At 43.5% G+C, this 27,640-nt stretch overlaps 2 protein-coding genes across 3 annotated transcripts; one reads left to right on the top strand and one right to left on the bottom strand.

Moving 5' to 3' along the window:
- The first annotated feature begins 241 nt into the window (after nt 1-241).
- mmd (monocyte to macrophage differentiation-associated) lies at nt 242-8,399 on the top strand. Of its 2 annotated transcripts, none has more exons than XM_041063199.1 (7): nt 242-425; nt 3,425-3,506; nt 3,597-3,757; nt 5,448-5,522; nt 5,610-5,711; nt 6,319-6,388; nt 6,755-8,399. In XM_041063199.1, exons 2-7 carry the CDS (start codon nt 3,429-3,431, stop codon nt 6,956-6,958), a joined length of 690 nt encoding a protein of 229 aa, XP_040919133.1. In that variant the 5' UTR covers nt 242-425; nt 3,425-3,428; the 3' UTR covers nt 6,959-8,399. The 2 variants fall into 2 exon arrangements, with proteins under 2 accessions (XP_040919133.1, XP_040919132.1); XM_041063198.1 differs by lacking the exon at nt 242-425 and adding an exon at nt 1,884-2,277.
- A 3,180-nt stretch (nt 8,400-11,579) lies between these two features.
- hlfa (HLF transcription factor, PAR bZIP family member a) lies at nt 11,580-22,580 on the bottom strand. The gene is made up of 4 exons (XM_041063197.1): nt 22,213-22,580; nt 20,872-21,231; nt 14,181-14,395; nt 11,580-13,480 (listed from the first exon to the last, which is right to left on the bottom strand). The coding sequence occupies exons 1-4, from the start codon at nt 22,325-22,327 to the stop codon at nt 13,265-13,267; spliced, it is 906 nt and encodes a 301-aa protein (XP_040919131.1). The 5' UTR covers nt 22,328-22,580; the 3' UTR covers nt 11,580-13,264.
- Nucleotides 22,581-27,640: the final 5,060 nt, after the last annotated feature.

The raw sequence follows: 27,640 nt of genomic DNA on the forward strand, positions 1-27,640 counted from the left end.
AGACAGGAAATCTGAGCATGAACTTGATTGGTCCATTAAAAAAAATTAGAAAACAAAACAAATTTGCAGTGATGTTATTAAAGATTTGCTGGTTTAAGTTCCTGTTTTTTCACCACAAGAAAAAAAAAAACGTCTGCGACAGGACTTCCCTCTCTGTGGAGCCAGTTATGTCTTAAATTGCAGCTTTAAGTCAAATCATCGCTCTGAACACACACTTACACACTTACATAAAGTGACGCGTTACTTGTAAACGGACACAGTGGCTTGTGTGATGTGAGAGTGCAGGTTAAACACCCGGGAAACTGCATCCACCACCAAACTCGGCAGGTGATCAGTGCAAGTCAGACACAGACGGGTACTGTTTACAGCCAGGACAGGAAGCCACCCTGAGCCGCCGTGACACACTGCCAACCTGCCGCTCTCAGGTCTGTATCACATTAGAGGTGTTAGCGAAGCAGCATGGGGGAAAAACAGAGTGAAGCCAGAAACAAGGAGGCGCTGTCTGCTGACATGTGGCCTCTGGCATTCACCCGCTGTCTGTGATAATGTCCTTTTTAAAACCCCAACATGGACAATGAGCTTTTTCTCTTGATCTGGATCAATCCCATTCTCTGCTCCTACTGGTACGGTATGTGTACCACAAAGGCCCAGAGACCTTTATTTGAAATAGTAAACCATTCTTGTTTGAATTCCTGACGTATGCTCGACTTTTCCTCCAGTGTTTGTAAAGAGGAAGTGGTTATCTGTGTCTGCTGATAGAGAAATATCCTTTAAGTGCTTTGGATAGAAGTAAAAAAAAACATTTGCAAGGGAAAACAGAGTCAGGGTTTAGCAATAACAGCGTGTACAGCCTGAACTTCATTAAGCCCAAGGATTGCTCTTCGGTCTTACGTAAACACTCTGTTATATCTAAGAGCCACTGGTCAAGTTACAGTGCTGTTACGTAACTGGGCTGTTACAGAGTGACACTGTGTGTGCAACCCACTGTCTGGCTGGGTCACTTTGACTGCTGCAACATCACACTCAGATTTCTGCCAGAGGTTCAGCTGCACCACCAGAATTTCTAAATTTCCTTGGCTGTGATACTCTACAGGAAGCTGCCTGTGGCTGTGAATGCTTTAAAAAAATAAAGCTACAGCATCAGCCAGTTTCCTTTTCAGTGTACGCTGCTGGCACAAACCAGTGTGGTTAGTGAGAGGAACTTCTCACAGAACATGTGACAAGAAGAACTTGCTGAATGATAGTGTCGAGACCACGTTAAACAACTAATGTTTTCACCACAACAACATCAATTCTGAAGTGGTTGGCTTCTGGTGATGGTGGTGGCTGATCTGTAAGGCAGTAATAACATTATTAAACTGTTATCGTGGATATTTGCTACTAATAAACCCTTTATAAAGGGCAGCTTAGAAAGTGATACCAAAATATGAAAAGCAGCTGTTTTGCAATAAGGACATTATGTCTACACACACCTGGCACAACATTTAAAATAAACACGAAATAGTCTTGAAACACTCACCTACAATCACAAAACTGGGTCACTGAATAGCACCACAAAGAGAAACCACTTCCTATAACACACAGAGCAGAGACAGAGTTAAAGGAAACTACGGAAAGACATTTATCAATATCACTGTTTGTTTGTTTATTTACTTGTTTATTCGTTTGAATATTTGTTCGTTTTCCATCAACAGATGGACCAGATTCTCTCCTCTCACGACATCGCTTACCTAATATCTGATTGGCCGGTATGCCCGTCGTCCCACTTCTCATTGGCTAAAGCCGCTGTCAGTCAACATCTCCACCCGTGTGGGGGGGTGGGGCACCAAAAGAAATCATATTTTAGTTGAGCGGCTCCGCGGGAGCAGCGGACAGTCAGTGACCGGCGGGGTTGCTTGCTTGCGGGGTCTTTTCTGTTGCTGCCGCTGGGGGTTATGGATGTTTGTAGCTTAAAGACAAAGGGAGCGAGTTAGCATTTGTTGCAGAATGGTATTAAGAAAAAGGCTAAAATGGTGCCTTTGTAGTGGGAGTATTAATGCTGCCGGTGCCTCGTAGCTGAAATGAAAGTTAGCTTATGAGTAGCATAACGTTAGCTGAGTAGCTCATGCTAGGCCTTCCGTTTCTTTAGGTTTGTCAGGACACTTTGTTGTTTTATTTCTCCCTTTGTAAACCTGCGGTTTGTAGCTCTATTGTTTGCTGCCGTTCGCTGATTTTTTTTTCCTGTGCTCCCTGTGGTTCATAAGGCGGTGAAATGAAGAGAGTGAACAGCTTTCAGAGGTGGGTGCAGTCCGATAATCTGGCTGTAAATGTGATGTTTTGGACCGAGAGGCGAACATTGCTGCTGTTATTTAACCGTATTAACGTGAGATATCTGCAGTCAGCTGCTCATTAACGCTTAGTTACCTCATTCTTCATGTTTGTCCGTTAGCATAAACTCATTTTCCCCACTCAGGTCTGTAAAACATTATCAAATTAAACTTTAAACTGAAGCACTTTTAAATGGGCAGTGTCTTGTATTACCTTGGGAACAGGAAATGGTAAATATAGTTAAGTTAAGGCTTAAATATTAGTTAATTATTCTACAGGTCCGTGTCAGAAAATTAACCCTCAGGTTTCAGTTTCTTACATGTGAGGATTGATGCTTTTTCTGGTTTTTCTTTTTTTTTTTAGTCTGTCGGTTAATTGTGATGGACATCTGCTGATAATGAGTCAATAAACGACACATTAACTGATAATAACAAACACTGTTTTCAGCTGTAAATGTTATGTTACAAGTATCATGGGAAATATATGAACCGCTGCTTTTATAATGGTCTGTGAACACAAACCTGTACAAGTCATTAGCTTAGACTGAGTTATAAACACACTTTTAAGATAATGATATAAATGTACATTGTTTGCTCAAGTTATCATTTGTCAACCAGCATTAAATCAGCAAACAAACTGTCACAAAGTCCTGATTAGTCTCAGAATATGAGCAGCATTTTACTGTCATCTTACATGTTACCTGAGTCTGGTCCTCAGTCTCTAAGTTCAGTTTCCAGTTAAAGTTTTTAGTTTATTATTTTATTTCATATCTTCCTGTTTCAGTGGCCTTACAGTGTGTTTACTTTGTGACTGGTGTGACTTGGCTGCTTTAACAGTGTTATCTGTCTGTCCGTTGATCAATCGACGTATGTAAACAGTGTGGTTAAGTTGTAGATACGGGAATCACAATACATTTACTGTTTATGGTTGATTTGCTTTGTTGGTATGAAAACTGGAAGCTTGTTTACATCTTTAAATCAATATTTACATCAGCCCTATCTTGATAAGGAGCGTTTCAACTCAAAGGTCTTGTTGGAGAGAAGCACAGTGCACAGTCAGCCCCCCCCCCCCCCCCAGAGGCGTTCACATTTTTGTTTTGTTTACTTGTGTGTTTCAGGTTCATGAACAGACGGGCCTCTGCAAACTGCCGCTACCAGCCCACCTGCTATGAGCACGCTGCAAACTGCTACACTCACGCCGTGAGTGGCTCGTATTTACCTCGTAAATGTCGATCATGTAATCTCAGAGTTGCTCAACCTCACTGATGCTCTAACATGTCGTCCCTGTAGCTTCTCATCGTGCCGGCCTTCGTGGGCATGGCGTTGCTGCACCGTCTGTCGGACAACCGCTGGGAGAGGATCACAGCCTGGGTGTACGGCATGGGCCTCTGTGCCCTTTTCCTGGTCTCCACTGTGTTTCATATCATCACCTGGAAGAAGAGCCACATGAGGTCAGGAGAAACAAAGTGATGACACAGCATATAGGCAGAAAAACCAAGACTGACATGTACAAGTACAAACAGTTATAAAGTCACATGTACTTGACATACAGGACACGCGCGACACCAGAGGGCGGGAGGCAAACAATCAGCTATTCCTGTTGTAATATTTAGAGTGAGAGTAATAGTATACAGCACAGCAGGTCTCTAATTTCAAGTGGTGAGAGTAGAATTAATATCACTGTCTCCACTGGGAATAACAGCACACTGCTGCTTCACTGTGACGAGGACGCGTTCATGTTACTGTGTTACTGCATTCCTGCGTTCCTGCATGCCAAACCTTTGCTCTGCCTCAGTCTGTGATAAACTGTGCTGTTGTGACAGATGCACAACTGTGTACAATGGTTCATATTCTGCTAGGGCTGCAACTAACAATTATTTTGATAATCGATTACTCTGTCGATTATTTTTTCGATTGATCAATTATTAATTGGATAAAAAGGGAAAAAAAGCAAAATTTGATTTCCAGCATTTTATTTAATTAACCAAACTGTCTTTGTTCAAAAGTTGTTTCCAACTCACATAAAAAATTCAATGTATGCTACACCGAGTACAAAAAATAAAAATAAACATTTTGTAGCAGCTGAATCAAAGTAAAGAAAAACATAAAGCTGGTGAACAGTTTAAATAACTGTGCAGAGCTGAACAACAATTTAATAAATAAAATACATAAAACTCAAACTTTTTTAAACAGGCTTTTCCTATAGAACTACGGAGGAATGGTTCTTTATGGTTTATTCCTTCTCCATCAGTCTGGTGAAATAGGTCCTTGAGGGACGAGTGTAACCAGGGCTGAAGGTGTTGATCATTTTTCTGAATCCTTCACCACCTCCACCATTAATGTCTGTAAGCAGCATATTCAGGATACCGTCAGTGAGAACAGCTGATTGCTGTGATGTGCAGATCTCCCTCGCGTCACATATATCTATATATAACAGTTTCCGGCAGGTTTGTGTCCGTTTTTCAGGACAATTTAAAAACAAACCTCTGTCCGTTTTCTCTAGTTTTGTTTGTGGATACGTGATAAATGAACTCCCCACGAACTTACCGTGAGTCTCCTTCACCCACGGCTGCAGCGTGCTTCCTGTTCAGGTGCTCACGCAGTGATGTTGTGCCGCCGCACCAGGCGACATCAGCTGCTAACGCTGTTCTTTGAAGGCGTTAATGTAAAGTGCTCCCATGCTTTTGACGAGTTGGGTCGTACATTTTCCTCTCTGCTAACGTTAGCCTCCGGCGCCATTTTTTTCGAACGCTTCTTCCAGGTGAGCGACTCAAGGCGCGGCATTGGTTCGCTTCTCCTGCCTCTTCTTCTTCTACGTCGGTTAGCATCCAGCTTACTGGTGCTTTACTGCCCCCCACATTAGGGGTTACCTGCTGCACTTATGTGTATGATAACGTAGACCCAACTAATCGATTATTAAATGAGTTGGCAACTATTTTAATAATCGATTTTAATCGATTAGTTGTTGCAGCCCTATATACTGCTCATACTGTGTGTATTGTTTATGTTGTTTATAGTATTTAAAACACTCGTTCGCTCTGGTAAATCTTAAGTCTTTGAACCCGAGGGTTTTTCTTCCCTGTGTGAACATGTAAATAATCAGAGGCCTGATTATTTCACCTGTTCACCTGTTTGTCTCAGGTCTGTGGAGCAGTGCTTCCACATGTGTGACAGGGTGGTCATCTATTTCTTCATTGCTGCCTCCTACACACCTTGGTGAGTGTCAGCATATACTCAGTATATCCTCAGAGGGCTTTATAACCTTCTGACACATGGAGACCTAACACCTCTGTCCTTACTCAGGTTAAACCTGCGTGAACTGGGCCCTCTGGCAGCACACATGCGCTGGTTTGTGTGGCTCATGGCTGCTGCTGGAACCATCTACGTCTTCAACTACCATGAAAAGTGAGTCACCAAAAAACTGACTGATTCTAGCTCCTGGAGTGTGAATATTTTTTTCTGGTTCTCTTCCTCTTTTCTTAGTCTTAAATCTAATAAAAATATTTTTCTGCATTTTATCCATCAAACCAATTAACTGATGTTTGGGAATCAAATAGGGGAAAACAAAGCACAATCTCCATTACTACCTGTGACTGTTACCATCTGAAGAGCCCTGCCACCATCAGACTCATGCATCAGTTAAAAAGGTGGTTTCCTCCTCCTCCCTCTATCTCCCGCTCTGACCGCCTGCCGTCAGATCTGCTGTGATTGCGGAAAGTCACAGAATCTTTAAGGCAGGTTTGGCAAGTTTCATCTGCGCTTCGTTTCATTGTTCACACTTAGTCAGAATCGCGGGCTCTTCAGTGACTGAGATCTTCCACGTGTAGGTTGTCACAGCATTCATTTGGCTGCCAGTGTCCTGCTGAGCTGCCAGGAAAAAGTCTGAAGTTTGTTTTAAAGTCATTAAAACAAATCTTTGCTCACATTCTGTGTTCGATAAGATAAAGATTAGTTTGCGGAAGTCAAACACAAATGTTAAAGTCATACGATTTTTTTTTTTTTGTCTTCACAGATACAAACTTGTTGAGCTGGCCTTCTATTTGACGATGGGATTTTTCCCAGCATCAGTCGTGACGTCAATGGTAATTTGTTTACAGTCAAATTCTCTTTAGTTACATGTCCTGCTCCAGCTCAGCAGCCTGCTGCAGCAGGGTGGGTGATACTTCCTCTTCTTGCTGACACTAAAGAGCAGTGGTACTCAACGTGGGGCTTAGGGACCCTCATGGGGCCTTGTTGAAGTTCTAGTGGCTCACTGTTGTCGGAGGTTTTCCATTATTTTTTCCCTTTTCTTTTCCAGCTTTATATCAGACCCTAATTTTCGTTCATGTCATTTTACCATGTGAGCACATCACATGATCAACCTGCAGCCACAAGTAGCAGATTTAATACAAACAGACACCTGGAGAATAGTTTTGTTATGTAACGGCTGTTTTTTTAACGTTCTGCAGAGTAACACTGAGGGGCTTCAGGAGCTGGCCTGCGGTGGACTCATCTACTGCCTCGGTGTGTTCTTCTTCAAGAGTGATGGCGTCATCCCCTTCGCCCACGCCATCTGGCACGTGTTCGTGGCACTGGCTGCGGCCGTGCACTACTACGCCATCTGGAAATACCTCTACAAGGCTCCCAGTGCCGACACCCTACTCGACTCGTGACCGCGGAGGCGGGGCGACTCCCTCAACTGCCCACTGAAGCTGCAGCGACAGCCGAAAAGTTTACGAAAATACTGACCACGAGTTGTTTACTCTTTTCTAACGTGGAGGGGAACAGATTTTTCAGCGTCTCCCTGATAAACACATCTACTTTAAAAGCTGTTTTGTACGTCTTCAGTGTATAAAAAAAAAAACATAAAAAAGAAAAAAAACCTGACAGTGAGGGAGAGAATTTGGACTTTTTACTCTTACGGTTAACTTTGGCACATTCGTGAGGATTTGAGAAATTTGATAGCAGTCTTTTGTATCACTTGAAGAGAGTCACATTCCACATTCGGGGTCATTTGTGTGTCAGAAATCATCAGACTCATCTGTTTCAGCTGGTGATTTGAACACTGGGGATATGAGGTGCTAAAAATCAGCTCTTCTCAGGAGCTGGGCCGGGTATCAGCGCAGGAGTTACAGCGTAGAAACAAAACCTTTTTCTGTTGTTTTTTTTTCATTTATAAGAAGCCAAAGGTCTCATGTTTTTCAAACACAAGCGGTTGTACAGGAACTTTGCCAAAGTAAAATACAAACTGGCAAAGTTTGATGGTTAACACAGATTAGATGGATCTGGAGTCAGAACCTGTTGAAGGAAATGATGGAAGTTACTCGTCTGTTTTCCCATTTTCTGTTTCTCGATCCATCTGATCTGTTTCTGACTTGTATCCAAGTGCAGTCCTCGGTTTTCACAGTCGATCCTGGTAGTATTTAGCGCCCCCTGCTGGTGGGCTGGTGTAAAAAGGTGATTCACAGCATTTCAGGAGGAGCAGAGGTGACCTGTGAGGTGAAGGTGGGGGGGTGGATTTTGTTCATGAGCCAAATGAGAGAAAATCAGTTCAGGCAGTGTGATGAGGCAGAATTGTTCCACTGTGTTTGTAATGTGAACAGCGTGCAGTAGAGTGTGTGTGTATGCACGACCTTTGTACTGTAGTCCAGTATTACATTTCCACTGATTCTCTCTCTCTTTTTGTTTGATTTGCACCACTAGGACGAGCAGTGTTTGGTGTGTGTGTTCTGACGGGGGTTCGATCCTCATGAGAAACCTCATGCTCTTCTTTTTGTCTCATGCTGTTGGTTTTGTAAATTTGCTCTCGGGCTCCTGACCCATGAAATGACCTTTTCTGTTGTTATCTCTTAGTGACGTACGGAGCTGAACGATTACACGTTTTTTAATTGTGGCTCTTGTTGAAACGATTTCCTTAACCACTGTGTTTTGTAATATTTGTATATTCTGTTGTTTGTTCTGTTGATTACATGATCCTGGCCTTTGCAGGGAAAAAACAAACTGCTTCTTGTCTGTTCCAGTGGCTGCATAATGGTGCTGCATAAACATGAATGCTCCTCCAACATACTGATTACCACCTTTCTAATGTGAAAATAAAGAATAATGATGCCCCCACGCCTGCGCTTCCACACCAGAGTCTCATTCATAATGAGCACAGCTCAGTCTCATCCTGTGTGGACGTAAAAGTAGCACGTCCCTTCCTCTGAGGACTGTTTCTGTCCGGATTTACAACAAAACACAAACATCTTTAAAACCTACAGGGTTTCTTTCTTTGCTCAAACATTGTGGCTGCAGTATTGAAAGTGATAATTCAGGCCGTTTATCAAGAACATTCTGGTTTCAGTTCCACTGTGATTCCTCACATGCAGAGAGAAATATAAAAATAAGTCTTCTACAAACCTCGTGGATGTGAACTGCAGCCTGACTGGTTAGTGGACATGTTTGACCGTGAGGTGGAAATTCTAGTTCACACACTTTTCGGTAAAATACTCAGCTCAAATTATTCAGGCTGGACATTTAACTCCTTCATTGCCAATACAACACCTGAGTTTTGGTAAATTATCCCCCCCCAATATTACAAAATAACTAAACACCCAAATCTCTAATACACCAAATTTCTCAAAGGCATCAAAGATTGATTTATAGCTGAATCAAAGCAGACGCAGTTTGGATAAATTTAAACTAAGAATCTGAACTAGAATGAAGAGAAATCAGATTTGAGTCTTTGTAATCTACTGTGAATGGATGAGCAGAGAAATCAGAGCACGTCAGAAAAGAACTGGGATTTTATTAGACACTACAAAGTACAGCGAGACAGAGAGGCCGAGGGCTGAACAGCACAAAGAAATGTTATGCATCCATTCCATGACAAGCAAGACCGAATCCTCCTTTATGTTTTTATACACTCTGAAACAGTCCGTTGGTGTTGCCATGAATACAATGGTTACAAGTCTGTTGCAATGTCCAAAATAAGAAATGAAAAGAGTTGTCACTGTATATAATATATAGATTTTTGATGCACTAAGAAGCCCTTCAGTGCAGATCTGAACCTATCCGAGTGGTGCTGCGATGAGATCTTTACATTGCTGAGAGACTGGGGAACAGTCAGTGTATTCAAGGCACTGGAATAGACTCAGAATTATGGTTAACATTTCCGGGTGAGGTAGTGAAATCACTCGACAGTGAGGTAATTTTGGGATACGCATGGATTAATTATTGGCTTTTTCCTATATATAGATAGATAGATATATACGATTTGATAAAAAGATGCTCCACAGATTGGGGAGGCATCGTTCCAGTCTTCACTCTTCTTTACAAACCCTGTTCACACTCGAGTGCGTCTGTGCAGAAAAGATGCAGAAGGGAAAATAAAAACCTCTAAAGCGCAAAAACACTAAGACGAAAGTTTGTGGTTAGAAAAGAATAATTTTTTTTTACGTCGCACACACATTTGGATCGTATCGAACTGACTGACGGTTCGGTGTGATGTTTTACTGACTGATACTGGCACCGAGGCGCTGAGTGAACTGACTGCTGGCGTCCACTGCCGCTGATATTTAAATAAAACCATTTATCCAATCTCATTTTCCATTTGTGTGCACATGATGCATGACAAAATAAAAAATTCAACACACTGAATTTCTAGGTCCATGTATTAAAGGCATAATTATTACAGCGAAAGAAAAAAAAATAATTTTATAAAAATATTTATAAAAGTGCATTGATTTTTGTTTTCTTTTTTTTTTTTAAACAAAAAAAAAAAAGAAATGTTACAAGAAGCTTTTCTTTTTCCAGAGGATCGTTTTCATCATGCATCATACGGACACAAAGAGAAAATGAATTTTCCTTTGGATTAAAACAGTAAGTTTTTCTTGCAGCTTGATACCGCTCTCACACCTGCACAGTAAATTAAAGCCTGTAGCTGGTTAGCTTAGCTTAGTGCAGAGACTGCAAACAGGTGGAAACAGCCAGTCTGGCTCAGTCCAGAGGTCACAGGATCTGCCAGTGATCCCACAGCTCACAGAAAAAAACACCTTACAGTTCATTTGTTTAATCTGTACAAAAACACGGTTTCTTTGTACAGATTTTACAGGAGCTCGTGGTGCTACAGAGCTAGGCTAGTTGTTTCCCATTGTTTCCGGTCTTTAAGCTAAGCTAAGCTAACAGGCTGCAGCCTTAGATTTAATGCACAGATACCAGGTCTTTTTGTAATTATTCTTTCACATGATTTCCTTTTAACCCTGTGAGCCCGTACGTATCATATATGATACCCACATTTCTGGGACTCATTGCATCACCATCAAGCATAAACTTTGCATTTAACCCTTTTAGATGAACTCTTATGCTCGTATACTGACTCCTGGTAGACACTCCTCACTTTTCTAAATGTTTTGACATGTGTGATACAAACAAAAAATATACTTAGAATTTTTTTTTTTTAATTTTTTTTTTTTACATTTTGTCAAAGGGACAAATAAAGAGTTCATATTTGAAAAATTAGAATTTTCTGACCATTCTTTCATAGTTCAGGTCTCACAGGGTTAATATTTGCACACATGAACTTCCACACAGACGATCAGACATGTCAGTATCAAGCTTTAAAAAATCAAAACACACACACATCAGTCACGTCCCAGTTCTGACTGACTGGCAAAAAGCTCTGCACGACAACACAGCTGATGCTGGGAGGACTCCACTGTGAGCCTTCGAAAGCTTCTCAGTGTCCATCACTCAGGCTCAGGGACACACTACAACTGCACTGGCTGAAGGAACCAATCACAGACACACACACACACACACACACACCGAGCAGCGGCAGAAACCAGCTATAGATTTCCCTTCCTTCATAGTAACTTCATCCCATCCAATCAGATCAGAGAGAAACAAGACTCACAAGCTGCGCGGTTACAAAAAGCCTCGACAGGTTCGAATATTGGCCTTCGAAAGACAGAAGAGCTGCCGGAGGACTTGTGTCGGGACGTGTCGGAGGTGGGGGTGTGGGTGGAGGGGGGGCAGGTTGTGTTGGATGTGAACTGATGGATTTTACAAAGGGGCCGAACAGTACATTCTCTCTTCCGGACTGCATTTTGTTTTGGTGCTTCTGATTCCTTTGAGTTTAATGGGATTAACATGATGTGGGAGCCTATAAGCAGGAGTGTTGTCATAGTAATAATAATAATAATTATAATTATAATAATAATGCCCAGGAGGTTTGGGTGCTGCTGAATATCCACAAATCTCTGTAAAACTACCACATCCTAGCTAATAAAGAATATTAAAATACCACTATATGCATTTGTCTTTGAGTTATATATTTGTATTTTTTAATAATATTCTGGATCTGTTGTGCCTTTAAAATACATAGTTCAGTAATGTATAGGAAAAATACTGTACAAAAAGAACAACTTATAGAATAGGTTTATATAAACATATCTCTTGTAACCAATATATCATCTCTGTTGTGAATCGTTTGGTTTGCAGTAAACAAATTGATTGGGTTAACCACAGTATTGGACAACACCATCCAACTTTTTTTTTTTGTCAACATCTTTTACATTCATACAGCCATCTTTAAAAAGAAGGCAAACATAGAGCAACAAAGAGAGACTACAGACGTCTGTTGATTTCTAAAATAAAAACACTCACTGATCATGCTAAAGTTAAACAGAAGCAGAAAGAATTATCGACAACTTTGCAAAAAAAGGAAAAAGAAAACGAGAAGATTTGTTTGTAAATAGCTTTTCGCTCTGTGAAAGAAATCATGCTTAAATCTGAAAACAAGGAGGAGGCTAAACGACAACGATGTCAAGAGCAGTATTAATACTAACAATTATATCAACAGAATATATATATATATATAAAAAAACAACAATCTTCCATCTGAGAAATAAAAGGTAGATAAATATGAGGCGGAGGAAATTTTGAGCGAGTGGAAACATTGCACCGGAGCAGATTGTGAGACACGCATTAGTGCACAGGTCAACTAAGGTTACCTTAGTTAACAGAGTAGAGCTAAGATGTGAGGTGGAAAAAGGGGGAGACTGGGTAGTGATCTGCCAGTGAGGGGGGGGGTGGGGGAGCAGGGGTGGGTGAGGAACATGTAGGTGGTCACGTCACTTTAGTTCTGGACAGGAATTATTGCTCAGTGTCCGAGTGATGAAGAAAAACCAATACGGTGTTTTTTTAAAATCTACGTCACGATTGCACAAGAAAAGAAGATTTTTTTTAAGTGCTATCTGAACGTTAAAAACCGAGGATGCTGTGAGAGGGGAGCTGTGTGAGGACGCTGGGCGGACGGGGGGGGAGTTAGACAACTGTAACGCAACATGAACATCGAGAAAAGAGCTCATCAGTTAAAGAGAAGACGATGTGAGGAAAAACTAACCTCGTACAGGCTTAAAAACACCAGGTTTGGGGGGTTAGAAGCAGGCTCTGACACATCACATGGTTGTAACACAGAAGAAGAAGAAGAGGAGAAACAGGAAACGACAGTTTTCAGTCCTGATGTCACGTATAAAATTGGTATGAAAGTGAACAACAAACAGCATGGCATCGTTTCTGAAGAAGGTAGCCGCGGGGGGGGGGGGGGGGGGGGGGGGGGGGGGCTCAGCTGGTGGGTTGGCTCATAACTCCTCACAGTACATTAAAGTGGGAAGTATGCATGTGTAAATATATATATATTTATCTATGTATATGTATATATATTCAGTCGAACGATGTGTACAGAAAATAAAAGAAGGAACAGACAAATCGAAGCTTATGATAGATAATACCAGAATCATACGGGTGTGTGTTGGTTGGAGGGGGGAGGAAGAGGGGGAGGAGGTGGGGATGGTGGAGGAGGAGGAGGAGGAGGAGGGGGCAGTGCCACCAAAAGAGACACATTGTCCTTCAAACTCGAGGAAAGCTGGGTGAGGGTAGTAAAGTGTGGGGGGGGGGAGAGGGTGGTCGGTGGTGGTGGCTGAGGGGGGGGGTGGGGCTCACAGAGGCCCATGTCGGGCCTCGTATTTAGCCAGAACGTTCTTGCAGCGGCCCAGCTCCTTCCTCAAGTCCGCTACCTCCATGCGGAGTGCGGCGTTCTCCTTCTCCAGGAAGCCGGCCCGGATGGCGATCTGGTTCTCCTTCAGCCGCCGGGCGTCCCGTGACCGCTTGGCCGCCACGTTGTTCTTTCTGCGCCGGGCCCAGTACTTGTCGTCCTGAGGAGCAGAACGAGCAGAAGGGTCAGGACTCTATCACCAATCTGACACCTGACATCCTCAGACACTGGTCAAAGATGGAAAATCATCTTCCAGTCACTGAGAAACCTCCATCCTGAAGATGCATCTGTTGAAAATACTGGTTTAAATAAATAAACGTAGTAAGTCAGACTCCTGCGACTCCTCCGGCCCGTGGAGGACCACAGACCCTCTGATGAAAACCTTGGAGCTTATTTGTTTTTAGAAAAGACTGAAAATAGAAGAACAGGAAATAATTTTAGCTCATCAGAGTGCGAGTCAACCCCCTCTGAATTTTTACTTTTGTAAATGAAATGATTTCCTGTTTAAAAACACAGTTGAGGTTGTACTTTTACTCTCTGTCCTCTCAGTTTGACCATGTCATTATGTGGTTTTAAAAAAAAAATAAGCCTGATGTTTTTGTTCTGTTTATACTGTTTTATAAAAAGCTCTTCAGTCCTGTCAGTGTGTTGCTGCTTTTTCTATCCTATGTGGTTTTTTTAATGGCTTTAGATGATTTTAAACCACTTCTTGCTGGAGAATGAAGCTTGTTTGGCTTTTGGTTCAGGGTCTACCTCCCCTCAGGGTTTAACCTGCCTTAGACCCTCGCAAACAACGGGTTCTAACAGCGGCTCTAATCTCAGATCACCCTGGCTAAAACCGAGCGAGAGCAGCAGGTCACCTTCAGGTCTTCGGGGATGAAGACCTTCCGAGCTTTTTTGATCATGGGCTGTGGCTTCAGCTCCTCGGCGGAGAATTTGCGTTTCCTGGGGTCGAACATTTCCTGGCCGGGCACGCTGGACAGAGCCAGGTCTGCCGGGTCGGGATCATAGGTCACGGGCACCTGAATGGACTCTGGGTCGATGGGGCTCGGGGTGTCTCGGGCTGAGGGCAGTGCTGCAATGGAAAAGAACAGATATTAACAAGTGCCTGCAAGAGCACATAATTGGTCTATTTTCTTGATGAGAGGGTGTAAAGAGCGCTGAAAACCTCTAATTATTTGTTAGAGATGGTGAAAGTCAGCAGGAACCAAACTGTAAGCACCTCTGAGTTCAGCCCTAATGGCAGAGAAGGCACCATTAGCGTTCCAGGTGACACTTCCATTTGGGATAATTGCTTATGTAAGGTCAGGAGCGAGTGCTCGTCATCAAATCTTTTCTGTGAAGCTCTTAAAGCTGGACAGAGGACACAGGAGGAGCAGCGGCGGGTGACTCTGCTGAGAGCCTCTCGCTCAGAGGGGGAGGCCTCAGAGGGGGAGCTGAATGCCGCCTTTCTTCCCTCTGAGCTCACATGTTTGTGCGTTCGAGGGCTGATCCTTGAAGACATGTCAGGCTCCGACTCGCCGGCTGAAGCCTGGGCGTCGGGGCAGATGTAAAGCTCGAGAGCAGGTGACTGCTGTGCTGGAAAAACAACTTTTTGTCTGTGCAGGGAAGTATGATCCTCATCTGACCAGCAGGTGGTGCTGTCACACAGGCTTTAAAAACACAGGTAAACACACAGGAACACATCAGCTGATTTATCTCCGGCCTGTGCAGGTATCAGCAGCTGCTGTCAGCTGATCTGCTCCTCACCGAGCCGCCTGCCTGCCGGTCGTCAGAGGCTTCTCTGATCGGTTTGTGGTTGAGGGGCCGACCGGCGGAGGGTGGTTGAGTTTATTAGCCCCGCTGATAGATGGAGCAATTACTCTGTGATTTATTACATGAGCTCCAATTTGTTTTCTGATGCACACCACACCCGCACTCCCTGCTCGACACTGAAACCTCCACGAACAACACAACAGGGACCACGAGCGAAAGCTTTTTCACGAGCTGCTGATCCGCAGGCAGCTTGTACATCATGACCTAGATTTCTGTAGTCGCGAGCCTGCCGTGACAGCCAGTCAATGCCGCTGACCTTCGGTCAGAGTGTACACGGACAAGCTGCTTTTGGCTGCGGCGGAGGTTTGAGAAGGGGCCATCAGATTCGGCCCCGGCTGCTTTCTGTGTGCGAACCAGAAACAAACAGGAAGCCCGTGTTTGGTCTGTGCTGTCTGTACGTCAGGAGGCACAGTCCTACCCAGAGGAAGCGATGGGCTTCTTCACCAGAGATGTGAAAACCTCAAGCGCGTGCCACGCTGCCTCAGATGTTTTTTTTATTAAGCTCGAGGAAAACAAAGTTTCTCCGCTGTCACTGAACAGTGTTCGCTTGAAAAACTATGCAGAGCTGTTAAACCTTCCAATCATCACCTCGTAAAACGGAGCGCGAATGTGGAAAAATTCACCAGCGAAAACACAACAACCACCACCACAACCTTCTCAGACACCAGTTTCAAATACACTCTCCAGAAGTCCATGTTGATCAGCCAGTTATTTTATTGATTAAATGATTGTTTTGTCAATAAAATGTCAGAGAGCAGTGAAATATTTTGTTCTGAGTCCAAAACCAAAAGAAGTTATTCAGACTGTTCCTGATGATTTTTTATACTAAAGTCATTGCAGCCACACACAGACACTGTTACAACACAATGATTCTTCTACGGCTAAAACAAGTCGCTGATTAATCGATCAACAGATAATTAACTGTAACTATTGCGATAAACGATGGATCATTTCAGTAATGTGTCAGACAGTCGGTCAGGTCTGAAAATAGCCCGCCTCACCTTCGCATGATCCGGGCTAAAAGCAGACGCACAAGCCTTGTTCATTGATCTGTGATGTGCTTAACTAATGTACGACTCGTTCCAGGGGAGAGGAAGCTGCTGAATGATTCCGAACAGGAAATCTAAAATTAACAGGCCAGGAAAGGTAGACCAGAGCTGGGATACACAGGCCCTCTGCATCAAATACCTGTGGAACTAGTTTTAATCTGACATGAGAGTCACGCACACACACACACACACACACACACACACACACACACACACACACACACACACACACACACACACACACACACACACACACACACACACACACACCCCTGCTGCAAGTTATTGTCACGCTAGATGATCATATCAAAGTTGCTGTGTGTTATCACCTTGCTGTGTAAGTGATACCACCTCAGTCAGTGATAGGCCGACCTGCTGGTCGTATGCGTGTGCAGCTGAACGTTGACCTGGGTGTAACACAGGACCAACAACAGACAAATCCTCCTCTCAGAGTCTGCACTTTGGGGGCAAAAGGGCAGCAGGGTTTTTTTTTCTCCCCTAATTGGATTTAAAATGGTTCCAGATTTTAACCAGACGACAGCAGCAGGTGTTTCTTTCTGTTGAAGCTCCTGATATTCTGTATTTTATCCCCATCAATGAATCTCATGAAAACAGGAAATGAACTGATCCTACTGAGAAGAACTGAGTGAATATTCAAAGCCTGTGTGATAATCCAAGCTTATTTTGACTCAGTCCCACACACACACACTGTCCTGCTGCCACAAATACTCTGGAGCACCAAATGTGTATTAATCCGCTGCTGAAAATAGTCCCACTACCTCCTCCTGTTTGAGTAACGTCTGTTTAAAAGCTATTTCAGGACATTTCTGAGCCGTTTTAAAATAATTTCAGAGGGAATGAAGTCAGAGAGTACTGAGGGATGGACTAACACATTGTGGGTTTTGGTCATTTCAGGAAAAATAAACCAGCCTTATAGTTTATTTGACTGATAAAGTATTAGGGCTGTATGACATTCAAGTGAAGAGGACTCCATTCCTCCTGGTCCCTCATGCAGGACACGCTGATCCTGTCCACAGGCCACATGACGAGACACTCGAGAGGAAGGCTACTCAGTTTGCAAGAGACCAGGCCAGAGGAAACTGGCTGCTTCAACAGTGGGAAAGATCAAATTTAAAAGCAGATAATTATCTGAGTGCGATGTGTGATAAGTCCTGACACACTGATGCTTCACACTCACATTATTTCTACAGGTGGATAAAGACACCACCTCCGTGTTTAGTTCCCCCTTTCCTTGACTAACACACTGGAATGTACCACAACACACCCTTTGACCCCCTCCTACATCTGACTTCCCCTTTGGCCCCTGCCAACAGAGCACAGGGTCCATCTCCTGAACCGGCCCTGACACAGACCCTCAGCGTCTGCAGAGAAAACGCCCGTTCTTTCGTTTGTTTGTTGGTACTGATAACAATGTTATCAGCTGCGTGTTGTATTGCTTGCAAGCAGAGTGCAGGCACAGAGGGACGGCGGTTGTTGTGGGTGGTGGTGGTGGTGGAGAGGCTGGTTAGACGAGACTCGGCGAGCTGGAACAATATTGCGTGCACGTGACAAAAGCACACCCGAGTCCATGTGATCTCTGCAGGGTACAGCCTGTGCTTTGGCTCCGAGTCCAGGCTGTGTCGGAGCCGAGCCCGGCGAGGGAGGGAGAGGAAGACTGGACGGGAAGCGGGGAGTGTTAAAGGGAGAGAGGAGAGGGGAGGGTGGAAGTGAGAGTGAGGGAGGGAGGAGAGGAGAGGAGAGGAGAGGAGAGAAGAGAGGAGAGGCAGGCAGGTTCGTGCCGTGACAAGCTCCTGTTTGCAGCTCGGAGCTGCACACGGCGCCTGCATGTGTCCGTCACATGGGCCGGCACGCTGCAGGAAACCCCAGCCGCGTTCACGTGAAATGTGAAGCAGACAAGACCCAAACACAACACACGCACACACGCACACGCACACACGCACACACACACACACAGGCTGAAGTTCTGCTGCTGCACGTAGAGCACATGTGCACTCACCGTGGAATAAACAGTCGTGTACAGATGTGCCTCCTCAGGAACATACGTTTATCTGCTCTGATCTCAGATTTGAGCTTATTCTGCTTATTCTTGTAGGAACAGTCATTGTTAAACTGGCGTCAGGTGCATGTGTGTAAACGTTGTGTTGTTTGCATTAATATCAACATAAATTAATGAGTAATTTTCAGCAAATATAGCTAATGTTTGCTGCACCTGAGATGGCTCACATGACCTACAGCAACATCTCAACATATGTCAAGCTATTTTGTTAACTTGATTATTTATCAAGCAAAAATAAATAAATAGATCTTAAATCTCAAATATGAGGATTTTCTGCTTTTCTCTGTTTATTTTTTCCATTTTAAAAATAAATATCTTTGAATTTTGGACTGTTGGACAAAACAAGCAATTTATTGATTTCTCTTCAGGCTTGTGATGGATATTTTTCACCAAATAATAACTTGTTAGGCTGCACTGCTTGTTACTGCAGAGAGGAGCTGGCAGGTGGGAGATGAAACTGGCTGAAACATCTTAGTTCAGCCTGTTATCAGATAAAGATCCCAGAGTTTACACTGACATTAGGAGGTGTGGATGAAGAAGCAGACAAATTAATGATAAAAAAAAGAGAAAATACAACAGATTTTTTTTCATGGCGTTTTTACTTCTTATGAGCTACAGATGGGATTTTTTTCTTTTTGTATTTTCTGTGAAATCTGCCTTTTAATTTAATTTTATCTGTTTAATTATTTACTTTTCAATCTAATCATTCACTTCACGCTGTAAAAGCACGCTGGTAAACACGCTGTGACTGACAGACTGGAATTTATTCATTTCGATAGAAGGAAACTTATAGTTTACTTATACTGAGACTCTCTCTAATTCTAAAACCACCAAGAACAAATGTTATTGTTGCTAGTTGTATTTTAAACATGGACTGGACGCCCTATAATGTATTTCCCACACTACAGTGAATGTAACACAGTGTTTATAATTCCTCATTAGGGTTTCTTCCTTCCTAATCTTGAAACTATAAGAAACAACACACTGACAGGAAGTGTTTGTGTGGTGGCTGTACACCAGCTGTGGAGACCCACAACATCTGCCAACGTTTGGCACAAACAGACCGAACACAGCGCTAACTGTGGGACTCCGTGTTTTGTGGCTCGTTCAGGGAGACGTCCCCGGGCGATGTCGCCCAACAACCAGCAAACAGGCCCGGTCGCATTTCATGTAATTAAGCTGACAAACGACTGACGGAGCGGCCGACGCTCGGGTCGAAGTCAGTCTTTGAAAAAGTTGACAGAATGGTGATTAATCACAGTTCATCACTCCGTTATCATCCAAACTGACAGGTCTCTTATCATCACTAAGATCGATACACAACTGCACAGAAGGTTGATCTGAATTTGGTTGATTGTGATCTGAATATGTGACTCACTGGTTCATAAACCTTCAGCGGAACAGTACAGGTGTGGCTGTCCATCAGGAGCCCACCTCTTCGGCGTTTACAGGTGAAACACACATAAACAGAGCGTTTACAGCATCGCACACCGTGACCCTCTGAACACCCCTGTTTATCTGTCACATATCGTCAGATCTCCTGCCAGGAGGCTTTTTTGTGCTGACTTTGGACACTAACCGTCTCCTGTGCTGTGGCTGGGTTTGGCCCCGAAGAGGAATTTGCTCTGTTCATGTTTACAGCGAAGGTCGGACCTTTAAATGACTCAAATCGCTCTGGTGTCTGGTGAATTGAAAAACCCAAACAGTGTCTGGCAGCAGCTTAACACACTCGGTTACACCGTTTAATGCTTCAGTCTAAATACCAACTGCCTACTTAATGTCATCATCAGAATAATAATAAGATTTGCCTAATGAACAGCTCCATTTTATCACTGAAACTGAGAACTGAAATAATATGTCTGTAAAGAAATGGGTCTGTACCAGCTTTTAGGTTCACACCTCTGTCTTTCCATGCAGGATAATGTCATTTAATAACATCTTCAAAAAACATCTCAAAATTCATAAGAGATTTATCTCACTGGGTCTGCACTGCACAACAGGTCCAGCACAATCTAATTATTTCTGACTAACACAAGCAACTTTTTTATCAGTCATCACCAAAGCCTGCAGGGGATTCATTTTAATAAAAATAAACATGGAAGATAAACTGCTACAGAGGAAAAATAAACCTGCAACACACCTTTAACACTACAACACAAAAATCTGTAGTAAACATGAGTCAAGGCTGCATGAATCAGACTGGGCTGCATCCCTGGACTTAAATTTGTTTAGCCTGAACCGTGGGGCTCTTAAGTCCAGTTCTAAATCAGGGCTGAAGTGTGTTAGTGTGTATCTAACCTGGAGCCAAATACTCTAACCAGGAGAAGCTTATCAGCAGGCGCTAAATAAGAAACAGCTCTACAACAGCTCTGAGCCGATGCCTTCAGGGACTGAGGTCCCACACCACAAAATCTTTGTTCTCTCTAAGCATCTCAGGGCTGATAGTTACTCTAATGGTGGATGGAAAATGTGTGTGTGTGTAGCAGGTGAGCAAACAGCAGAGCCTCCCCTGACACAGGGGAGGTGTGAACAAGCGTGTGAACCCCACGTGTCCTTGCGTGCAGGTGTAATTTCAGGTGCCCATCAGGCTCCGCTGCATGTGCTTCCTACCTGCTGTGCTGGGGCTGTGGAGGCAGGTCTGAGGTGCCATGGCTGTGTGAACCGAGGTGGTGGCGCGGCTGCTTAGGTCCACCACCGAGGGTGTGGGAGGGGCGGGCGGTGGGGCCTGCTGGAGAGGGGCCTGTGGCGGCTGCGCTGCCTGCTGAGCCTGGTCGCTCTGCGTCGTGTTCGCGGGGATGCCGTTCTCTGACAGGAACTCCTCCAGATCCATGTACTCCAGCTGAAAGTTGTCCCCATCATAGGGCAGGGTCTTGTCCCAGAGGGTCGGGCCGAGAAAGGCCGACTGTGGGTGGCTGGCCGCGCTGCTCTCATCGTCCAGCTTCTTCTCTTTCTCCTTGTCTTTCCCAAATCCTGTGAATGTTTGCACACAGTCATTTCATTGTCTCATTGCAGAGGAGGATCACGGGTCAGTACATGGGTATAAATAGAAAGTATGCCTGGGGTTTCATCTTAAAGGGTCAGTTTAACCAATTTCCCAGAGGGATTTTGTTTTTGTTTTTTTAATTTTCACTGGAAAGAATTTTCAACCAAAAGAAAAAAATACTTAAAGCCATCGGTTCATCATGTGTTTATACATGCTGGTGTGTAACTTTTCAATGCTGTGAGCAAAAACTAAATTCTATACACCTGTATCCTGCTGGAGTGGTGCGAAAAAAACTGAATGTACAGATAAAAGCAAAGATATCTGCTGTTAAAACCGCTGTTATTTGGGTGAACTGACCCTTTAAGATTATGAATTAGGTCCCCATTCGTATGCAGATGATGTAATGACACTCTACATTCAACAATACAAACAGAGGGCGGAATGCAAGCATTGATAACAGCTGAGGAGCAGAAAAGACGCCCTCTACCGACAGCTTGTGGTATCACTAATATAAATCCCACTGAGGACAGGAGGGTTTAAAGGTTATAAACGCACCTCGGAGTTATAAGTGGCGCAGTCACAATCTTAACACAGGTCACTCGGTCTGCATTGTGCTAATTTTGAGCATAAGCACAAACTAAAATAGCTCGTTAGCTTGAGCTGAAGTTCGCGTCAACCTGTCAGTCAACCAACATCCAGCCGAGACACTCCGCTTTCTGTTTTATGCATCTCTGCCGCCTCCCGACTAATAAGATCACATTGTTTATTTTTCGACAAAGATCGTACAATGTTAAGAGTGACTGCCGGTGGATTTTGTCGACCTGTGCCCTCCACTGCGCTTATATCTGTGAAAACCGTGGAATGTCTGCAGAATGAAAATAACAAGCTGCGGAGAAACACCGCGGAGAGCAGGCGAAAGCCGAGTCGGTGTTGCGTGCAAGTCAAGTTTTGCCCGGTTTCAAACGTACCTTCATCGTGATGGAAGGGCAGCTTCAGCGGATTTTCCAGCAGGGATTTCAGTACGCAGTGAGTCGGCGGCAGGAAAGTTGGGTTTATAGGAAGAGGTCTGGCCATTTTCTCCATATGTCTTGAAGGGCAATTGGAGAACAAAGCTCGCAAAGACTGAATTTTCCCCCCCAAAAGAACAGAGACGCGTCCGAACTCGCTAGCCGGCCCGTGGAGATCCTCGCGGTACGGGAGAAAAACGACGCCGGGTCTCGGAGGGAGAAGACGGGACTCCGCACGGCAGCAGGACGGCGAGCGGCTGGCTGTCTGTCGTTGAGTCTGCCTGACAAATAGCTGGAGGAGGAGGGCGGAGGGAGCGCAGCTTTGGCGGAGCCTCTACACTTCTCCATCCATGTGCGGAGACGGACGCCGGTGACGTCAAAGCACCGGGAGGGCGGGAACACTTGTCGCGGCGCGTTCATTAGCGTGGGAAAAAAAAGGGGACAGCTTCAGAGGTCTGAGCGGCCGCTTGGAACGTGCTACCTTCACGTACTGTCGGAAATATTACCATTATATTTCGGACAAAATTACTTTTACGTTCAATTTACGTTTCTGTCATAAAACACTAACGAGTTGTTATCATGCACTGTTATACACCTCAAACCAGAGCTGAAACGATCAGTCGATTAATCGACCAGCCAAACAATAAAATCAACTATTTTGATAATAGATTGATAGTTTCAGTAAATTTTCAATCAGAAATAGTGAAACAGTGCCAAATATTCTCTGACTCCAGACTCTCCAATGGGATAGCCCGCATGAGAGCAAGTGGAAACGGACCAAGTTTTAAGCCAAAACTGGTTTTAATATTAACTAGAAATAAAAAGGAATCGAAACACCCAGAGCAAAGACATGAAAGAACAATAGATTCCATTTTAATAGGTTTTCTCAGTGTAAGAGCACATTTTCATGACTAATTTACTTTCAACTAAAACTCATTTGGATTCAAACTATGCTCTCAGAGTCAGACCAGTCCTGCTCTTCATGAATAAAGCAGCTTCATTTAGTGGCAGATTAGATTCCTGCCTGGTACGATTTCTTCCGTCAGATGAATTGTGCTCAGAAATATGAATGAGATCTCCAAAACCACTGAGATATCACAAATTTGAAACCGAGCGACTGTGCGTTTTCCACAGTGTTCGTGTCTTTGTTGCAAACATGACAAAAAAAGCTTCTCGGGGCTGCTGTATTCAACTGTAAATCTGTGCAGCGAGGAAATAATCCACTGTAGTGCCACAGTGAAGAATGACGTGAATCTAAACTTGACCTACTTTCAGCCAATGGGTGTTGTCAGGCTGCAATTCTATCTGCGCAGGTCGTGGCACATGGAAACCCATGCTGTCTGGAGTAGTAGTGGCTGAGTCATAGTTTCAAATCCTCCCTGCACTCTGCCCGTTTGTTTGTTTTTAATGATTAGTTGGTCTGTGTCACCACCATCGCTTCTTTTCCACAGACACACACACACATACACACACATGAAAAAAAGAATCACCCCAAAACAGAGATGACAACAATGACAAGTTGAAGAAAAGAATAGTTGTATGAGGACATATATATGACAGAAGGTTAATGAAAGGAGCTGATTGTGCAGACATGGATTAAATTCAGAGTGGGACAAATCCTTTTATCCGAAACGGTCCTCCTGAAAATGTCACAACATATCAGTCCACAGATCTTTTTCATGCCATGACGCTGCTCGATTTTGAATTTTCCACTTAAATTTTGCATCTTAACGGGAGATGAATGTAGGTGTTTCCCATTCATAAATCTTAACTCTCGTGTTAGTCCCGTGTCATTCCACACATTTGGTCCATCACACATGCCGACTCAGTCTTTATGCATCATTTATGTTCTGAAAACTCAGCTTATGGAAATTCGTTTTCCAGTGTCTTATTTTAAGCATGCAATATTTTGTTGCGTAAGATAAAAACACAACATTCAGATGGCACACTGGACAAAGATGGTGTTCTTCTTCCAGACTGACACACTGGCCAATTTCAAAGGGTTACATAACGATCTCTGATTCATTAATAAATTATCTACAGAATTATTTATAGAACGACATAATTCTCCACACCACCGTCTTATTTTAACTGAATTGAATAAATTCTGTAAACTGTCATTAATAATATTTTGGAGTCAGGTCCTGAAAGTGATGTTGTAGTATTCACAGTAGGTTTTAGGGATCAACACTGAGGAGTCTGAAGTTTTCAACAATTCACTTGAGGCAACTCGACTATTTTTGGCCTGAAACAAAAGAATCTGAAAAGCTTCTCTTAAGACAGATGAGTGATTGAGTGATACAGCTCTGAGACCAAAGGTTAAAGGTCAGTGTCCATGTATCGACGGGTCACATGGGCCCCAATCAGCAGCAGGTAAATAGACGAACTTCCGAGCTTCCCCCTGTCTCTCTGTGCGGTTGGGTGTACAGTGCAGTATGTGAGGGCATCTCGAGTGTTTTTAACTGTGAGAAAACTCTGTGGAAGGAAAGTTGTGACGTATGAACCAAACAAAACATGTGTTGTATGCGAGCGGTCAGCTGAACAGAGCAGCATGCCCCTGAATCACTGCGGCGGAGTTAGTCAAGGACACATAAAAAGAGAAATTCAAAGAACTTCAGCCATATGAAAATATGATTTCAAACTGTGACGGACTACAAAGACCTGTGTGTGGAAGCAGAGGGGACTGCACAGTGTAACTGCTCCTCAGTATCAGTGTCACATTTCCATAAGATATTTGATTTGTTAAGATGTTTGTTGCACAGATAAGAAAAATCTTTTTAGGTGGCTAAATCCCTTTAAAGTGACATAAGAAAGAGCTTTGAACAGAGAATGTTCCTGCCTGATAAACAGCAGCTCCGGTTATTTGTGCATGGTCATGTTTACATTTAGCGGCGAAGCGAAGGTCAGGAGAAATTTTCTTTGAAATGTTCTGACTTTCTTCTGAGTGATCTGCACGAACTTATGCAAAATGTTCTGTGAACATTGCAAATGTTTCCTCCATAACATTTTCAGAGCCTGTAGGGTACATTCTCTGAGGGACGAGTGTTTTAAGAAAAATACCCACAATTCTTTGGCCAACTTTAACTTAAATGCCCAAAAAACCCCAGAGGGAAAACACATGCAACGCTGTCTAACACTGACAAGTGTGTGGCTGCTCATCAAGGTTAACCTTGTGGTTTGTCCTCAGGTTGGGAGGTGAGTCCCCCCATGGTGTGACTGTGTGAACAGCTGTTCGGTTAGCATGAAAACCTGCACACACGAGTCCCTGTGCTGACATGTTTCCACTTATACACGCAGCCAACATTAAACGACTTTTCACTCTTTACAAATGATTTAAAAAAATCAGCCCTTGGCTGAATTATAATTTTCTTTTATCCATCTATTCAGTTTCTGAACAGTTCAGGCTGAGGAGTCATTTGAGGGAGGACTCAAAGAGCATGAACACACAGGGGTCGGGCACAACAAACAAAAAACACCTCTGACTCAGTGCGATTCTTGTGAAGTGAACAGTGTATTTTTCCTTCCGGTTTAAATTACAGATGCAGTGATAACCTGCACATCAGTGCATCCCACTGCATTTTTTTAAACAGCATCACTTTCATAAAAAATACCTCCTCATTTAAAGTATTTATATGTTAAGAAAAAGAAAAGGCTGTGAGACGCACACATACAAACAGCCAGTTTAAAAACATCTCACATTTATCATAACCACTACTGTTAATGAAATGTTAAAGTGATTATCAGTGGAGAGCGGCTTTAATAGAGTCTGGTGGGTTGAATATGATGGTAGCTTGTTGGTTGGTTAACTCGCTCACAGCTTTGTGCACAGGGGCACTGTCACGCTGAAACAGGAAAGGACCTTCCCCAAACTGTTTCAACAAAGCTGCAGGCACACTATTGTCTAAGTTACCAGTGTATTGTGTACTTGCTGCAGGAGCAAGGTTTCTCTTCACTGGAACTAAAGAGCCACACCAGGAAAAACAGCCCCATAGACCAAAACTGCACTGAAGTATGTGGACACGTCTGTGTCACACCTACTATTATAACACACACGTTGGGCCAAAAAAAAAAAAAAAATCTAACTTAAGGACCTTTGTTTTTCTCAGGCGTTACAAAAGGCAGTTTTCCACTCATGCTCATTGCATTTATTCTGTCTTGGTAATATAGAAATTGGATAAATGATAAAAGCTGTGTGAGACATACAACCCTGACCCAAAGCCTTAACTGGGTCAAGCGATGTCAGACCGAGGCTTCTCTTTCTGAGAAATGGGATAAAAGAAAGAGGAGGGGAAACGAGTGAGCTTGATGAAATACACGGGAATAATCCAGCGGCACTGAGGCTCTAAGCCTGCTGCTGCTGCTGAAATGATCCTGAATCTGCAACAAACCCATTCCTGTTACGTAACACTTAGCAAAGCAATTACACGGACTTGGGCGGTTATCCCTCGCTTGTAACAGCAGTGTCCTGTGCCTGAAACTACACAAGCATCTGAGCACAGGCTGTTTCAGCCAGGACGGGAGGGAGCCTTCCATCAGAAGCTGTTCGCAGAATATCGGCCTTAAATAAGAGTCACAGGAATTCAGAACAATTACCTGAAGTGTTTGTAATGCTGATAAAACTGCACAAGCTGCGCACTGTGCAAGTTTCAGGCCTATTTTAGAAGTTAAACCACAGAGAGAATTGATTATCAGCCTATTTTTGAAGATCTCATTAAGAATGGTGCATATTTTGTAGAGATTAGAAAAGACGGGATAAAAAAAAAATCATTATCTGACATATAAAAAATAGGAGAATTACTTCAAACCACGTTCTGTGTTCTGAAACAGTCTTCAGTGTGTTTCAGCTCTACTTCAGGCGTCCTGCAGAAACAGGATCGCCGGTTATAGCTCTGATTTTCCGGCTGACTCTCCACCTACCTGCTCATCATCTCCACTTGCCAGCAGGTGAGAGATGTTGAGGTGTAGGGTTGTTCATCTCCACATCCCACACACTGCATTAAGCACTCACATCTTTCCGCTCGCCGCCATACACTCGCATGCCCACACACGGGAGAGGGCTGCAGGTGAACCCAAATGGCTGACAGTTACAGTATATTTCTGGAGCCCTGTAATGTGCTGTGAGTCCATTTATAGAGGGAGGAGGGGAAAGTGATGCATAGATGGATGCTCAGCTGGGTTTCTTCATTGTTAGGACTTGACTGTTTAACATCAAATTAGTCAAATAATTAGTCAAAAAATTGACCCGAAATGTGGAAAACTATGTTCTCATAAGATTAAAGGATGCTGGTTATTGAAGGAATATTTTGTTTTCAATGCATTTCTCTCAAACTCTGTTCATTTCAAGAGCACAGAGCTGCCGAAAGCACGTTCAGATTGTCTGAATCAAGTA

The sequence above is a fragment of the Toxotes jaculatrix genome, chromosome 18 (assembly GCF_017976425.1).
Source record: "Toxotes jaculatrix isolate fToxJac2 chromosome 18, fToxJac2.pri, whole genome shotgun sequence".
In the NCBI taxonomy this organism is placed as follows: Eukaryota; Metazoa; Chordata; class Actinopteri; family Toxotidae; genus Toxotes; species Toxotes jaculatrix.